This window comes from Pezoporus wallicus, unplaced genomic scaffold (assembly GCF_028554395.1).
Source record: "Pezoporus wallicus isolate ANWC-B61680 ecotype Strahan unplaced genomic scaffold, APGP_CSIRO_Pwel_v1 contig_14746, whole genome shotgun sequence".
NCBI classification, from domain to species: domain Eukaryota; kingdom Metazoa; phylum Chordata; class Aves; order Psittaciformes; family Psittacidae; genus Pezoporus; species Pezoporus wallicus.
The window spans coordinates 15,492-33,600 of NW_026637938.1; the positions used below are offsets into that span (position 1 = coordinate 15,492).

The following is an 18,109-nucleotide window of genomic DNA, read 5'->3' on the forward strand; positions in this document are numbered from 1 at the left end:
CACAGCACCCATGGCGGACCCATTGAGCACCCATGGGTGCCTTTATACACACAGCACCCATGGGTGACCCATAGAGCACCCATGGGTGCCACCGCCCGCACAGCACCCATGGGAGACCCATTGAGCACCCATGGGTGCCACTACACACACAGCACCCATGCATGACCCAGAGAGCACCCATGGGTGCCACCGCCCGCACAGCACCCATGGCGGACCCAGAGAGCACCCATGGGTGCCACTACACACACAGAACCTATTAGGTGCCAATGCACACACAGCACCCATGGGTGCTGTTATGCGCACAGCACCCATCGGTGCCGTTACACACACAGAACCCATGGGTGCCACCGCGCACACAGCACCCATGGGGTCCCATAGAGCACCCATGGGTGCCACCACCCACACAGCACCCATGGGGGACCCATTGAGCACCCATGGGGGACCCATTGAGCACCCATGGGTGCCATTACACACACAGCACCCATGGGGGACCCATTGAGCACCCATGGATGCACTAAACACGCAAAACCTATGGGTGCCACCGCGCACACAGCACCCATGGGGGACCCATAGAGCACCTATGGATGTCATTATGCACACAACACCCATGGGTGCCATTACACACACAGCACCCATGCGTGCCATTACGCACCCAGCATCCATGGCTGCCATTGCACACACAGCACCCATGGGTGCCCTCATGCAGAGCACCCACGGGTGCCATTGCACACACAGCACGCATGGGTGCCATTACGCACACAGCACCCATCTGTGCTCTCGCATGCTCAGAGCACCCATGGGTGCCGTTACACACCCAGCACCCATGGGTGCCATTACACACCCAGCATCCATGTGTGTCTTTGCACACCCAGCACCCATGGGTGTCTTTGCGCACCCAGCACCCATGGGTGCCATTACGCACCCAGCACCTATAGGTGCCATTGCACACACAGCACCCATGGGTGCAATTACGCACCCAGCACCCATGGGTGCCCTCATGCAGAGCACCCATGGGTGCCATTGCACACACAGCACCCATCTCTGCTCTCGCATGCACACAGCACCCATGGGTGCCATTGCACACCCAGCACCCATAGGTGTCTGCACACCCAGCACCCATGGATGCCATTACACACCCAGCACCCACAGGTGTCTTTGCACACACAGCACCCATGGATGCCATTACACACCCAGCACCCATAGGTGTCTTTGCACACCCAGCACCCATGGGTGTCATTGCACACCCAGCATCCATGGCTGCCATTGCACACCCAGCACCCATGGGTGTCTTTGCACACCCAGCACCCATGGGTGTCATTGCACACCCAGCATCCATGGCTGCCATTGCACACCCAGCACCCATGGGTGTCATTACACACCCAGCACTCATGGGTGTCTTTGCACACCCAGCACCCATGGGTGTCATTACACACCCAGCACTCATAGGTGACATTACGCACCCAGCACCCATGGGTGTCACTGCACACACAGCACCCATGGGTGCCATTACGCACCCAGCACCCATAGGTGCCATTACACACCCAGCACCCATGGGTGCCCTGGCGCCCACCCAGCACCCATGGGTGCCATTACACACCCAGCACCCATAGGTGTCTTTGCGCACCCAGCACCCATGGGTGTCTTTGTGCACCCAGCACCCATGGGTGCCCTGGCGCCCACCCAGCACCCATGGGTGCCCTGGTCCCGCAGGGGCGCTGCCGATGGAGGAGCTGCTGCAGCGCTACGCAGGAGCCTTCGCTGACTCCGACTGCGAGTCCCCCCCCGGCGCCAGCAGCACCCGCTCAGGTAGGAGCACCCATGGGTGCTAAGGGGGGGGGGGGGCATATGGGTGCATATGGATGTATTGGGGCACCCATAGGGGGCATAGAGAACGCCCCCCCCCCCCCCCCCAGGGTGTTATAAGGGCATCTATGGGTTCTATAGTGTCATCCATGGGTGCTATAGCGCACCCATAGGTGCTGTAAGGGCACCCATGGGTGCTCTAGCACCACCGCTGGGTCCTAGAGACCCCCCTTAACTGCCCATTGGGTTCTATGGGGACACCGCTGGGTCCTAGAGACCCCCCATTCATGCCCATTGGGTTCTATGGGGACACCCCATGGTCCTAGAGACCCCCATCCATGCCCATAGGGTGCCATAGGGCCACCCTAGGGTCCTAGAGCCCCCCCCAATCCATGCCCATAGGGTCCCATAGGGCCACCCCATGGTCCTAGAGCCCCCCCATCCATGCCCATAGGGTGCCATAGGGCCACCCCATGGTCTTAGAGACCCCCAATCCTTGTCCATAGGGTTCTATGGGGCCACCCCATGGTCCTAGAGCCCCCCATCCATGCCCATAGGGTCCCATAGGGCCACCCCATGCGTCCTAGAGACACCCTCATCCATGCCCATAGGGTCCCATAGGGCCACCCCATGGTCCTAGACCCCCCCCATCCATGCCCATAGGGTCCCATAGGGCCACCCCATGGTCCTTGAGCGCCCCCTCCACTGCCCCATGGCTTCTATAGAGCCCCCCCTGGGTCCTAAAGACCCCCCTCCACCCCCATAGGGTTCTATGGGGCCACCGCTGGGTCCTAGAGACCCCCATCCCCTGCGCACAGGATCCCATAGGGCCCTAATGATCCCTCTCCACAGCCCTTTGGGTTCTATGGGGCCACCCGTGGCTCCTAGAACTCCCCCTTCCATGCCCATAGAGATCTATGGGGCCACCCCCAGGGTCCTAGAGCCCCCCCCCATACCCCCCCCTTAGACTCCCCAGCAGCTGAGAGCGACGAGGAAGAGGAGGAGGACGACGAAGACGAGGACGAAGAGGACGAGGATGAAGACGAGGACGAGGAAGAGGAGGAGGAAGAGGAAGAGGAGGGGGTCCCCACGCCACCCCCCACCACCCCACCGCCTCCACCCCCCATCACCCCCACCCCAAAGAAGGAGATCACCGACATCGCCGCCGCCGCCGAGAGCCTTCAGCCCAAGGGGTACACCTTGGCCACCACCCAGGTAGCACCCACCCCATAGCACCCACCCCATAGAGCACCCATGGCTCCTAGAGACCCATCTCTGACGCCATAGGGTTCTATGGGGCCACCCCTGGGTCCTAGAGCCCCCCATCCATGTCCATAGGGTTCTATGGGGCCACCCCTGGGTCCTAGAGCCCCCCATCTATGTCTATAGGGTTCTATGGGGCCACCCCTGGGTCCTAGAGCCCCCCATCTATGTCTATAGGGTTCTATGGGGCCACCCCAGGGTCCTAGAGCCCCCCATCTATGTCCATAGGGTTCTATGGGGCCACCCCTGGGTCCTAGAGCCCCCCATCCATGTCCATAGGGTTCTATGGGGCCACCCCTGCGTCCTAGAGCCCCCCATCTATGTCCATAGGGTTCTATGGGGCCACCCCTGCGTCCTAGAGCCCCCCATCCATGTCCATAGGGTTCTATGGGGCCATCCCTGGGTCCTAGAGCCCCCCATCCATGCCCATAGGGTTCTATGGGGCCACCCCTGGGTCCTAGAGCCCCCCATCCATGTTCATAGGGTTCTATGGGGCCACCCCTGGGTCCTAGAGCCCCCCATCCATGTCCATAGGGTTCTATGGGGCCACCCCTGCGTCCTAGAGCCCCCCATCTATGTCCATAGGGTTCTATGGGGCCACCCGTGTGTCCTAGAGCCCCCCATCCATGCCCATAGGGTTCTATGGGGCCAACCCTGGGTCCTAGAGCCCCCCATCCATGTCCATAGGGTTCTATGGGGCCACCCCTGGGTCCTAGAGCCCCCCATCCATGTCCATAGGGTTCTATGGGGCCACCCGTGTGTCCTAGAGCCCCCCATCCATGCCCATAGGGTTCTATGGGGCCAACCCTGGGTCCTAGAGCCCCCCATCCATGTCCATAGGGTTCTATAGGGCCCCCCTGTGTCCTAGATCCCCCCCAACCATGCCCATAGGGTCCCATAGGGTCACCCCTGTCTCCTAGATCCCCCCCCAACCATGCCCATAGGGTCCCATAGGGCCACTCCTGTGTCCTAGAGCCCCCCCCCTCCAATCCATCCCCATAGGGTCCCATAGGGCCACCCCTGTGTCCTAAACATCTCCTTCCACCCCCATAGGTTTCTATGGAGCCACCGCAGGGTCCTAGCTCCCCCCCCCCCCCCCACCCCACCATGGGTGCTCTATGGGGCTGGGTGCTGACCCTATGCCACCCTTTAGGTGAAGACCCCCATCCCACACCTGCTGAGGGGCACCCTAAGGGAATACCAACACATAGGGCTGGATTGGTTGGTGACCATGTACGAGAAGAAACTCAATGGGATCCTGGCCGACGAGATGGGGCTGGGCAAGACCATCCAGACCATCTCCCTCCTGGCCCACCTGGCCTGCGAGAAGGGTGAGGGTGGGGGGCACCCATGGGTGCTGGGTGGGTGGGTGGGGGGGGTGCTCGTCTTGTCTCCGTGGGTGTTTAAGGGTGGGTGTGTTGTAGGGTCCATATAGGGGTGATGGGGAGGGTTTAGGGTCTGGGGGTGATGGAGGGTTGGGATGGGAGGTGGGGGTGCCCCATAGCACCCATGGGTGCTGTAGGCTCCATATGGGAGCGGTGCATCACTATGGGCTCCATAAGCACCCATGGGTGCTATGGTCGCCGTATGGGACCTGTGCAGCCCTATGGGATCACTGAGCACCCATGGTTGATTCAGCCTCCATATGGGACTTGTACAACCCTATGGGATCACTGAGCACCCATGGGTGCTGTAGGCTCCATATGGGACCTGTATAACCCTATGGGCTCCCAGAGCACCCATGGGTGCTATAGTCAACATATGGGACCTGTACATCCCTATGGGTTCCCTGAGCACCCATGGGTGCTATAGTCAACATATGGGACCTGTACATCCCTATATGTTTCCTGAGCACCCATGGGTGCTGTAGGTTCCATATGGGACCTGTACAACCCTATGTGATCCCAGAGCACCCATGGGTGATGCAGCCTCCATATGGGACTTGTACAACCCTATGGGATCACTGAGCACCCATGGGTGCTGTAGGCTCCATATGGGACCTGTACAACCCTATGGGATCACTGAGCACCCATGGGTTCTGTACCCCCTGTGTTGGACCTATCCATTCCTATGGGTGGCCCCCATTACCCATAGGTTGTTTTACCCCCTTACCCATCCCTATGGGTGCCCCCCATCACCCATAGGTCCTATACCCCCCCTATAGCCCCTATCCATCCCTATGGGTGCCCCCCATCACCCATAGGTGCTCTACCCCCTTACCCATCCCTATGGGTGCCCCCCGTCACCCCTAGGTCCTATACCCCCCCTATAGCCCCTATCCATCCCTATGCCCCCCTCCATCACCCATAGGTGCTCTACCCCCTTACCCATCCCTATGGGTGCCCCCATCACCCATAGGTCCTATACCCCCCCGATAGCCCCTATCCATCCCTATGGGTGCCCCCCATCACCCATAGGTGCTCTACCCCCTTACCCATCCCTATGGGTGCCCCCCGTCACCCCTAGGTCCTATACCCCCCCTATAGCCCCTATCCATCCCTATGCCCCCCTCCATCACCCATAGGTGCTCTACCCCCTTACCCATCCCTATGGGTGCCCCCCATCACCCATAGGTCCTATACCCCCCCTATAGCCCCTATCCATCCCTATGGGTGCCCCCCATCACCCATAGGTGCTCTACCCCCTTACCCATCCCTATGGGTGCCCCCCGTCACCCCTAGGTCCTATACCCCCCTATAGCCCCTATCCATCCCTATGCCCCCCTCCATCACCCATAGGTGCTCTACCCCCTTACCCATCCCTATGGGTGCCCCCCATCACCCATAGGTCCTATACCCCCCCTATAGCCCCTATCCATCCCTATGGGTGCCCCCCATCACCCATAGGTGCTCTACCCCCTTACCCATCCCTATGGGTGCCCCCCATCACCCATAGGTCCTATACCCCCCCTATAGCCCCTATCCATCCCTATGCCCCCCTCCATCACCCATAGGTGCTCTACCCCCTTACCCATCCCTATGGGTGCCCCCCATCACCCATAAGTCCTATACCCCCCCTATAGCCCCTATCCATCCCTATGCCCCCCTCCATCACCCATAGGTGCTCTACCCCCTTACCCATCCCTATGGGTGCCCCCCATCACCCATAGGTCCTATACCCCCCCTATAGCCCCTATCCATCCCTATGCCCCCCCCATCACCCATAGGTGCTCTACCCCCCCATAGCCCCTATTTCCCCCCCCTTCCACCACCCCCAGCCGCTCTCCCCCTCACCCCCCCCCACCCCCCATGGGTGCCCTGACCCCCCCCCTTTTTTCCCCCCCCCATTGCAGGCAGCTGGGGCCCCCACCTCATCATCGTGCCCACCAGCGTGATGCTCAACTGGGAGATGGAGCTCAAACGTTGGTGCCCCAGCTTCAAGATCCTCACCTACTATGGGGCACAGAAAGAACGGCGCCTCAAGCGCCAGGTGAGCACCCATGGGTGCCATGAGGGGGGGGGGGGTGCACCCAGCACCCATTTTAGCACCCCGTTGACATCCTGTTCTATCTCACCCCATAGGGCTGGACCAAACCCAATGCTTTCCACGTGTGCATCACGTCCTACAAGCTGGTGCTGCAGGACCATCAGGCCTTCAGGAGGAAGAACTGGAAGTACCTGATCCTGGATGAGGCCCAGAACATCAAGAACTTCAAGTCCCAGCGGTGGCAATCCCTGCTCAACTTCAATAGGTGGGCACCCATGGGTGCTAATGGGTGCCCATGGGTGCCCATGGGTGCTAATGGGTTCCTTGCATCCCCTTTGATAGAGTATACATAGGTGGTGATGGGTAGCAATGGATGGTGGTGGGTACCAATGGATGGTGATGGATTCCTTGTATTCCCCCATAGAGCACCCATGGGTGCTAATGGGTGTGGATGGGTGCCCATGGGTGCTAATGGGTTCCTTGTATCCCCCTTGATAGAGCATACATGGGTGGTGATGGGTAGTGATGGGTAGCAATGGATGGTGATGGATTCCTTGTATTCCCCCTATAGAGCACCCATGGGTGCTAATGGGTGCCGATGGGTGCCCATGGGTGCTAATGGGTTCCTTGTATCCCCCTTGATAGAGCATGCATAGGTGGTGATGGGTAGCAATGGATGCTGATGGGTACCAATGGATGCTGATGGATTCCTTGTATCCCCCCTATGGAGCACCCATGGGTGCTCATGGGTGCCGATGGGTGCTAATGGGTTCCTTGTATCCCCCCTATGGAGCACCCATAGGTGCTGATGGGTTCCTTGTATCCCCCTTGATAGAGCATACATGGGTGGTGATGGGTACTGATGGATGGTGATGGGTAGCAATGGATGGTGATGGATTCCTTGTATTCCCCCATAGAGCACCCATGGGTGCTAATGGGTGCCCATGGGTGCTAATGGGTTCCTTGCATCCCCTTTGATAGAGTATACATAGGTGGTGATGGGTAGCAATGGATGCTGATGGGTACCAATGGATGGTGATGGATTCCTTGTATTCCCCCATAGAGCACCCATGGGTGCTAATGGGTGCCCATGGGTGCCCATGGGTGCTAATGGGTTCCTTGTATCCCCCTTGATAGAGCATGCATAGGGGGTGATGGGTACCAATGGATGCTGATGGGTACCAATGGATGCTGATGGGTACCAATGGATGGTGATGGATTCCTTGTATTCCCCCATAGAGCACCCATGGGTGCTGATGGGTGCTAATGGGTGCCCATGGGTGCTAATGGGTTCCTTGTATCCCTCTTGATAGAGCATACATGGGTGGTGATGGGTACTGATGGATGGTGATGGGTAGCAATGGATGGTGATGGATTCCTTGTATTCCCCCATAGAGCACCCATGGGTGCTAATGGGTGCCCATGGGTGCTAATGGGTTCCTTGCATCCCCTTTGATAGAGTATACATAGGTGGTGATGGGTAGCAATGGATGCTGATGGGTACCAATGGGTGGTGATGGATTCCTTGTATTCCCCCATAGAGCACCCATGGGTGCTGATAGGTGCTAATGGGTGCCCATGGGTGCTAATGGGTTCCTTGTATTCCTCTTGATAGAGCATACATGGGTGGTGATGGGTACTGATGGATGGTGATGGGTAGCAATGGATGGTGATGGATTCCTTGTATTCCCCCATAGAGCACCCATGGGTGCTAATGGGTGCCCATGGGCGCTAATGGGTTCCTTGCATCCCCTTTGATAGAGTATACATAGGTGGTGATGGGTAGCAATGGATGCTGATGGGTACCAATGGATGGTGATGGATTCCTTGTATTCCCCCTATAGAGCACCCATGGGTGCTGATGGGTGCCCATGGGTGCTAATGGGTGCTAATGGGTGCTAATGGGTTCCTTGCATCCCCTTTGATAGAGTATACATAGGTGGTGATGGGTAGCAATGGATGGTGGTGGGTACCAATGGATGGTGATGGATTCCTTGTATTCCCCCATAGAGCACCCATGGGTGCTAATGGGTGTGGATGGGTGCCCATGGGTGCTAATGGGTTCCTTGTATCCCCCTTCATAGAGCATACATGGGTGGTGATGGGTACTGATGGATGGTGATGGGTAGCAATGGATGGTGATGGATTCCTTGTATTCCCCCATAGAGCACCCATGGGTGCTAATGGGTGCCGATGGGTGCCCATGGGTGCCAATGGGTGCTAATGGGTTCTTTGCATCCCCTTTGATAGAGTATACATAGGTGGTGATGGGTAGCAATGGATGCTGATGGGTACCAATGGATGGTGATGGATTCCTTGTATTCCCCCTATAGAGCACCCATGGGTGCTAATGGGTGCCGATGGGTGCCCATGGGTGCTAATGGGTTCCTTGTATCCCCCTTGATAGAGCATGCATAGGTGGTGATGGGTAGCAATGGATGCTGATGGGTACCAATGGATGCTGATGGATTCCTTGTATCCCCCCCTATGGAGCACCCATGGGTGCTCATGGGTGCCGATGGGTGCTAATGGGTTCCTTGTATCCCCCCTATGGAGCACCCATAGGTGCTGATGGGTTCCTTGTATCCCCCTTGATAGAGCATACATGGGTGGTGATGGGTACTGATGGATGGTGATGGGTAGCAATGGATGGTGATGGATTCCTTGTATTCCCCCATAGAGCACCCATGGGTGCTAATGGGTGCCCATGGGTGCCCATGGGTGCTAATGGGTTCCTTGCATCCCCTTTGATAGAGTATACATAGGTGGTGATGGGTAGCAATGGATGCTGATGGGTACCAATGGATGGTGATGGATTCCTTGTATTCCCCCATAGAGCACCCATGGGTGCTGATGGGTGCTAATGGGTGCCCATGGGTGCTAATGGGTTCCTTGTATCCCCCTTGATAGAGCATACATGGGTGGTGATGGGTACCAATGGATGCTGATGGTGCTGATGGGTTTCCTGTATCCCCCCTATAGAGCACCCATGGGTGCTGATGGGTGCCAATGGGTGCTAATGGGTGCCAATGGGTTCCTTGTATCCTCCTTGATAGAGCATACATGGGTGCTGATGGATGCTGATGGGTACCAGTGGGTGCCGATGGTTGCCCATAGAGCATCCCTGGGTACCGATGGGTGCTGCTGGGTACCGATGGGTGCTGACTGGGTACCAGTGGGTGCTGATGGGTGCCAATGGGTACCGATGGGTGCCGATGGATGCCCATAGAGCATCCCTGGGTACCGATGGGTGCTGCTGGGTACCGATGGGCGCTGACTGGGTACCAATGGGTGCCGATGGGTACCGATGCATGCTGATGGATGCCCATAGAGCATCCCTGGGTACCGATGGGTGCTGCTGGGTACCGATGGGCGCTGACTGGGTACCAATGGGTGCCGATGGGTACCGATGCATGCTGATGGATGCCCATAGAGCATCCCTGGGTACCGATGGGTGCTCCTGGGTACCGATGGGTACGGATGGGTGCTGACTGGGTACCAATGGGTTCTGACTGGGTACCAATGGGTGCTGATCGGTACCAATGGGTGCCGATGAATGCTGATGGGTGCCGATGGATGCCCATAGAGCATCCCTGGGTACTGATGGGTGCTGACTGAGTACTGATGGGTACCAATGGGTGCTGATGGGTACCAATGGGTGCCAATGGATGCCCATAGAGCATCCCTGGGTACTGATGGGTGCTGACTGAGTACTGATGGGTACCAATGGGTGCTGATGGGTACCAATGGGTGCCAATGGATGCCCATAGAGCATCCCTGGGTACCGATGGGTGCTGACTGGTTACCAATGGGTGCTGCTGGGTACCGATGGGCGCTGACTGGGTACCAATGGGTGCTGATGGGTACCGATGGATGCTGATGGATGCCCATAGAGCATCCCTGGGTACCGATGGGTGCTGACTGGGTACCAATGGGTGCTGACTGGGTATCAATGGGTACCAATGGGTGCTGATGGGTACCAATGGGTGCCGATGGATGCTGATGGGTACCGATGGGTGCTGATGGATGCCCATAGAGCATCCCTGGGTACCAATGGGTACCGATGGATGCCGATGGATGCCCACAGAGCATCCCTGGGTACCGATGGGTGCTGCTGGGTACCAATGGGTACCAATGGGTGCTGACTGGGTACCAATGGGTACCAATGGGTGCTGACTGGGTACCAATGGGTGCTGACTGGGTGCTCTCCCCCCCCTCTCTTTTGCAGCCAGCGGCGGCTGCTGCTGACAGGCACGCCGCTGCAGAACAGCCTCATGGAGCACCCATGGGTGCTGACCTGGTACCAATGGGTGCCGATGGATGCCCATAGAGCATCCCTGGGTACTGATGGGTGCTGACTGGGTACCAGTGGGTATCAATGGGTGCCAATGGGTGCCGATGGATGCCCACAGAGCATCTCTGGGTACCAGTGGGTGCCAGTGGGTACCAATGGGTGTCGATGGGTACCAGCGGATGCCAATGGATGCCCATAGAGCATCCCTGGGTGCCGATGGGTACCGATGGATGCCCATAGAGCATCCCTGGGTACCGATGGGTGCTGACTGGGTACCGATGGGTACCAACGGGTGCTGATGGGTACCAATGGGTGCCGATGGGTGCCCATAGAGCATCCCTGGGTACCGATGGGTGCTGACTGGGTACCGATGGGTACCAACGGGTGCTGATGGGTACTGACGGGTACCGATGGATGCCCACAGAGCATCTCTGGGTACCGATGGGTACCGATGGATGCCCACAGAGCATCCCTGGGTACCAATGTGTACCAATGGGTGCTGACTGGGTGCTCTCCCCCCCCCTCTCTTTTGCAGCCAGCGGCGGCTGCTGCTGACGGGCACGCCGCTGCAGAACAGCCTCATGGAGCTCTGGTCCCTCATGCACTTCCTGATGCCCCGCGTCTTCCAGTCCCACCGGGAGTTCAAGGAGTGGTTCTCGAACCCCCTGACGGGCATGATCGAGGGCAGCCAGGAGTACAACGAGAGCCTCGTCAAGCGCCTGCACAAGGTGGGGGCCATGGGGGGGGTACCCTGTGGGGGGTGGTCTATGGGGGGTGGGGGGTGCCCTATGGGGGGTGGGGGGTGGTCTATGGGGGGTGGAGGGTGGGCTGTGGGGGGCTATGGGGGGTGGGGGGTGCACTGTGGGGGGCTATGGGGGATGGAGGGTACCCTATGGGGGTCTGTGAGGGGCTATACGGGGATGGAGGATACCAAATGGGGGGCTATAGGGGATGGAGGGTACCCTATGGGGGTCTGTGAGGGGCTATACGGGGATGGAGGATACCCTATGGGGGGCTATAGGGGATGGAGGGTACCCTATGGGGGTCTATAGGGGATGGAGGGTACCCTATGGGGGATGGAGGGTGGTCTATGGGGGGCTGTAGGGGATGGAGGGTACCCTATGGGGGTCTATGGGGGGCTATAGAGGATGGAGGGTACCCTATGGGGGTCTATAGGGGATGGAGGGTACCCTATGGGGGGCTATAGGGGCTGGAGGGTACTCTATGGGGGGCTATAGGGGAGGGAGGGTACCCTATGGGGGGCTATAAAGATTGGAGTGTACCCTATGGGGGTCTATGGGGGGCTATAGGGGGATGGAGGGTAGCCTATGGGGGGTGGAGGGTGGTCTATGTGGGGCTATGGGGGATGGAGAGTACTCTATGGGGGTCTGGGGGGTATGGAGGGTACCTATGGGAGGCTATAGCGGATGGAGGGTACCCTATGAGGGGTGGAGGGTACCCAATGGGGGTCTGTGGGTGGTGGAGGGTGGTCTGTGGGGGGCTATAGGGGATGGAGGGTACCCTATGGGTGATGGAAGGTGGTCTATGGGGGGCTGTGGGGGATGGAGGGTACCCTATGGGAGGCTATAGGGGATGGAGGGTAGCCTATGGGGGTCTATGAGGGGCTATACGGGGATGGAGGATACCCTATGGGGGGCTATAGGGGATGGAGGGTAGCCTATGGGGGGCTATAGGGGATGGAGGGTACCCTATGGGGGATGGAGGGTGGTCTATGGGGGGCTGTAGGGGATGGAGGGTACCCTGTGGGGGGCTATAGGGGATGGAGGATAGCCTATGGGGGTCTATAGGGGATGGAGGGTACCCTTTGGGGGTCTATAGGGGATGGAGTGTACCCTTTGGGGGTCTATAGGGGATGAAGCGTAGCCTATGGGGGATGGAGGGTGGTCTATGGGGGGCTGTAGGGGATGGAGGGTACCCTATGGGGGGCTATAGGGGCTGGAGGGTACTCTATGGGGGTCTATAGGGGATGGAGGGTACCCTATGGGGGTCTGTAGGGGATGGAGGGTACCCTATGGGGGATGGAGGGTTTCTCTGGGGCTGCTTTCTCTGGGGCTGCTTTCTCTGGGGCTTCTTTCTATGGGGCTGCTTTCTATGGGGCTGCTTTCTCTGGGGCTGGGTGCTATGGGGCTGCTTTCTCTGGGGCTGCTTTCTATGGGGCTGCTTTCTCTGGGGCTGCTTTCTCTGGGGCTGGGTGCTCTGGGGCTGCTTTCTATGGGGCTGCTTTCTCTGGGGCTGCTTTCTCTGGGGCTGCTTTCTATGGGGCTGCTTTCTCTGGGGCTGCTTTCTCTGGGGCTGGGTGCTCTGGGGCTGCCCCCCATTGCGCTGCCCCCTTTCCCCCCCCCCAGGTGCTGCGGCCGTTCCTGCTGCGCCGCCTCAAGGTGGACGTGGAGAAGCAGATGCCGCAGAAGTTCGAGCACGTCCTCAGGTGCCGCCTGTCCCAGCGCCAGCGCTTCCTCTACGACGACTTCATGGCCCAGGCCAGGTGGGACGGGGGGCGGGGACACGCGTGGGACACGTGTGGGTCATGGGTGGGACACGTGTGGGTCATGGGTGGGACACGTGTGGGTCATGGGTGGGACACGTGTGGGTCATGGGTGGTCATGGGTAGAACACGTGTGGGTCATGTATGGGTCATGGGTGGTCATGGGTGGGACACGTGTGGGTCATGGGTGGGACACGTGTCAGTCATGTATGGGACACGTGTGGGTCATGGGTGGTCATGGGTGGGACACATGTGGGTCATGTATGGGACACGTGTGGGTCATGGTTGGGACACGTGTCGGTCATGTATGGGACACGTGTGGGTCATGGGTGGGACACGTGTGGGTCATGGGTGGGACACGTGTGGGTCATGGGTGGTCATGGGTAGAACACGTGTGGGTCATGTATGGGTCATGGGTGGTCATGGGTGGGACACGTGTGGGTCATGGGTGGGACACGTGTCGGTCATGTATGGGACACGTGTGGGTCATGGGTGGTCATGGGTGGGACACATGTGGGTCATGTATGGGACACGTGTGGGTCATGGTTGGGACACGTGTCGGTCATGTATGGGACACGTGTGGGTCATGGGTGGGACACGTGTGGGTCATGGGTGGGACACGTGTGGGTCATGGGTGGTCATGGGTAGAAAACGTGTGGGTCATGTATGGGTCATGGGTGGTCATGGGTGGGACACGTGCGGGTCATGGGTGGGACACGTGTCGGTCATGTATGGGACACGTGTGGGTCATGGGTGGTCATGGGTGGGACACATGTGGGTCATGTATGGGACACGTGTGGGTCATGGTTGGGACACGTGTCGGTCATGTATGGGACACGTGTGGGTCATGGGTGGGACACGTGTGGGTCATGGGTGGGACACGTGTGGGTCATGGGTGGTCATGGGTAGAACACGTGTGGGTCATGTATGGGTCATGGGTGGTCATGGGTGGGACACGTGCGGGTCATGGGTGGGACACGTGTGGGTCATGGGTGGGACACGTGTGGGTCATGGGTGGTCATGGGTAGAACACGTGTGGGTCATGTATGGGTCATGGGTGGTCATGGGTGGGACACGTGTGGGTCATGGGTGGGACACGTGTCGGTCATGTATGGGACACGTGTGGGTCATGGGTGGTCATGTGTGGGACACGTGTGGGTCATGGGTGGGACACGTGTGGGTCATGGGTGGGACACGTGCGGGTCATGGGTGGGACACGTGCGGGTCATGGGTGGGACACGTGTGGGTCATGTATGGGACACGTGTGGGTCATGTATGGGACACGTGTGGGTCATGGGTGGGACACGTGTGGGTCATGGGTGGTCATTGGTGGGACACGTGTGGGTCATGGGTGGGACACGTGTGGGTCATTGGTGGGACACGTGTGGGTCATGGGTGGGACACGTGTGGGTCATGGGTGGGACACGTGTGGGTCATGGGTGGGACACGTGTGGGTCATGGGTGGGACACGTGTGGGTCATGGGTGGGACACGTGTGGGTCGTGTGTGAGACACGTGTGGGTCGTGGGTGGGACACGTGTGGGTCGTGGGTGGGACGCGTGTGGGTCGTGGGTGGGACGCGTGTGGGTCGTGGGTGGGACGCGTGTGGGTCGTGGGTGGGCACACGTGTGGGACGTGGGTAGAACACGTGTGGGTCGTGGGTGGGGCACGTGTGGGTCGTGGGTGGGACACGTGTGGGTCGTGGGTGGGACACGTGTGGGACGTGGGTGGGACACGTGTGGGTCGTGGGTGGGACACGTGTGGGTCGTGGGTGGGACACGTGTGGGTCGTGGGTGGGACACGTGTGGGTCATGGGTGGGACACGTGTGGGTCATGTATGGGACACGTATGTTCATGGGTGTGACATGGGTAGATCACGTGTGACATGGGTTGTCATGGATGTAACATGGGTGTGACATGGGTGGTCATGGGTGGAACACGTGGTCATGGGTGTGACATGGGAGGGGTGTGTGTGGAACATGTGTGGTCATGGGTGTGACATGGGTAGAACACATGTGACATGGGTGGGACACGTGGTCATTGGTGGGACATGTGTGGAACATGTGTGGTCATGGGTGTGACGTGGGTGGGACACGTGTGGGACATGGGTGTGACATGTGTGGAACATGTGTGGTCATGGATGAACATGGGTGGCACATGTGTGGTCACGGGTGTCACGTGTCATGTGTCACACATATACCCCCATTCCCCCCATCACCCCCTTTACCCCATCACCCCTATACCCCCATCACCCCCTATACCCCCATCACCCCCCTATCCCCCCATCACCCCACTGACCCCCCTTGTGCCCCACAGCACCAAGGCCACCCTGGCCAGCGGCCACTTCCTCAGCGTGCTCAACGTGCTGACATCCCCCCCATCACCCCCTATACCCCCCATACCCCCATACCCCTATCACCTTCATTCCCCCCTATACCCCCATCAACCCCTATGCCCCCATAACCCCCTATACCCCCCATACCCCCATCACCCCCTATATCCCACATCACCCCCTATACCCCCATCACCCCCTATACCCCCCATACCCCCATCACCCCCTATACCCCCATTACCTCCTATACCCTCTATATCCCTCATTTCCCCCTATACCCCCATCACCCCCATTCCCCCCTATACCCCCATCACCCCTCATACCCCCATCACCCCCTATATCCCACATCACCCCCCATACCCCCATCACCCCCCATACCCCCATCACACCCTGTACCCCCATTACTCCCTATACCCCTGTTACCTCCTATACCCCCATTCCCTCCTATACCCCCATACCCCCATCACCCCCTATCCCCCCATCACCCCACTGACCCCCCTTGTGCCCCACAGCACCAAGGCCACCCTGGCCAGCGGCCACTTCCTCAGCGTGCTCAACGTGCTGACATCCCCTCCATTCCCCCCTATACCCCCATCACCCCCTATACCTCCATAACCCCCTATACCCCCATCACCCCCATTCCCCCCCATACCCCCATCACCCCCTATACCCCCATCACCCCACTGACCCCCCTTGTGCCCCACAGCACCAAGGCCACCCTGGCCAGCGGCCACTTCCTCAGCGTGCTCAACGTGCTGATGCAGCTGCGCAAGGTCTGCAACCACCCCGACCTCTTCGAGCCCCGGCCCCTCCGTTCCCCCCTCATCACCCCGGGGCTCTGCCTCCGTGCTCCCAGCCTGGTCCTAAGAGCCCTCGACCCCCATCCGCTGCGGGTACGGGTGTTTGGGGGGTCTATGGGGGGGCTATGGGGGTCTATGGGGGTCTATGGGGGGGCTATGGGGGTCTATGAGGGGGCTATGGAGGTCTATGGGGGGGTTATGGGGGGTCTATGGGGGTCTATGGGGGTCTATGGGGTCTCTATGGGGGTCTATGGGGGGGCTATGGGGGTCTATGAGGTCTCTATGGGGGGATTATGGGGGTCTGGGGGGGGCTGTGGGGGGGTTATGGGGTCTCTGTGGGGGGCTATGGGGTTTATGGGGGGTTATAGGGTGCTATAGGGGGGTTATAGGGAGTCTATGGGGTCTCTATGGGGGTCTATGGGGTCCCTATGGGGTCTCTATGGGGGTCTATGGGGGGGCTATGGGGGTCTATGAGGGGGCTGTGGGGGTCTATGGGGGGGTTATGGGGGGGCTATGGGGGTCTATGAGGTCTCTATGGGGGGATTATGGGGGTCTGGGGGGGGCTGTGGGGGGGTTATGGGGTCTCTGTTGCGGGCTATGGGGTCTATGGGGGGTTCTAGGGTGCTATAGGGGGGTTATATGTGTCCCTATGTGTCCCTATGTGTCCCTATGTGTCCCTATGTGTCCCTATGTGTCTCTATGTGTCCCTATGTGTCTCTATGGGTCTCTATGTGTCTCTATGGGTCCCAATGTGTCCCTATGTGTCTCTATGTGTCTCTATGTGTCCCTATGTGTCCCTATGTGTCTCTATGTGTCCCTATGTGTCTCTATGTGTCTCTATGTGTCTCTATGTGTCTCTATGTGTCTCTATGTGTCCCTATGTGTCCCTATGGGTCTCTATGTGTCCCTATGTGTCCCTATGGCTCCCTATGTGTCCCTATGTGTCTCTATGTGTCTCTATGTGTCCCTATGTGTCCCTATGGGTCTCTATGTGTCCCTATGTGTCTCTATGTGTCCCTATGTGTCCCTATGTGTCTCTATGTGTCCCTATGTGTCCCTATGTGTCTCTATGTGTCTCTATGTGTCTCTATGTGTCTCTATGTGTCCCTATGTGTCCCTATGTGTCTCTATGTGTCCCAATGTGTCTCTGTGTGTCCCTATGTGTCCCTATGTGTCCCTATGTGTCTCTATGTGTCCCTATGGGTCCCTATGGGTCTCTGTGGTCTCTCTATGGGTCCCTATGGGTCCCTATGTGTCCCTATGGGTCCGGCTCTGGGTGCAGGCCGTGGACCTGTCTCCCTTCGACCTGCTGTCCCTGGAGGGACGGCTCTCGCGCTACGCGGCCGACACGTTCCTGCCCCGCTGGCGCCTCACGCGCCGGCACCTGGAGGACGTGGCCGCTGCCCCCGAGCCCCCCCCGCGCCCCAAAGCCGTCCGCATGAAAGTCAACCGGTAACGGGGGGGATGGGGGGGAAATGGGGGGGAATGGGGGGGGGGAATGGAGGGGGGAATGGAGGGGGGAATGGGGGAATAGAGGGGGGAATGGGGGGGAATGGGGGGGAATAGAGGGGGGAATAGAGGGGGGAATGGGGGAGAAATGGGGGGTTGAATGGGGGAGAATAGAGGGGGGAATAGAGGGGGGAATGAGGGGGAATAGAGGGGGGAATGGGGGGAATGAGGGGGAATAGA

At 59.1% G+C, this 18,109-nt stretch overlaps 1 protein-coding gene across 1 annotated transcript in view; it reads left to right on the forward strand.

The window, feature by feature from the left end:
* SRCAP (Snf2 related CREBBP activator protein) overlaps positions 1 to 17,872 on the forward strand; it is a gene marked incomplete at its 3' end in the record, with an annotated part of 30,608 nt that extends 12,736 nt beyond the window's left edge. Inside the window, exons 7-15 of the mRNA XM_057408441.1 lie at positions 1,711 to 1,806; positions 2,771 to 3,018; positions 4,220 to 4,397; positions 6,359 to 6,495; positions 6,588 to 6,757; positions 11,322 to 11,514; positions 13,153 to 13,289; positions 16,327 to 16,513; positions 17,703 to 17,872. Coding sequence (XP_057264424.1) covers positions 1,711 to 1,806; positions 2,771 to 3,018; positions 4,220 to 4,397; positions 6,359 to 6,495; positions 6,588 to 6,757; positions 11,322 to 11,514; positions 13,153 to 13,289; positions 16,327 to 16,513; positions 17,703 to 17,872 — 1,516 coding nt within the window. The remainder of the gene's footprint in view (positions 1 to 1,710; positions 1,807 to 2,770; positions 3,019 to 4,219; positions 4,398 to 6,358; positions 6,496 to 6,587; positions 6,758 to 11,321; positions 11,515 to 13,152; positions 13,290 to 16,326; positions 16,514 to 17,702) is intronic.
* Positions 17,873 to 18,109: the final 237 nt, after the last annotated feature.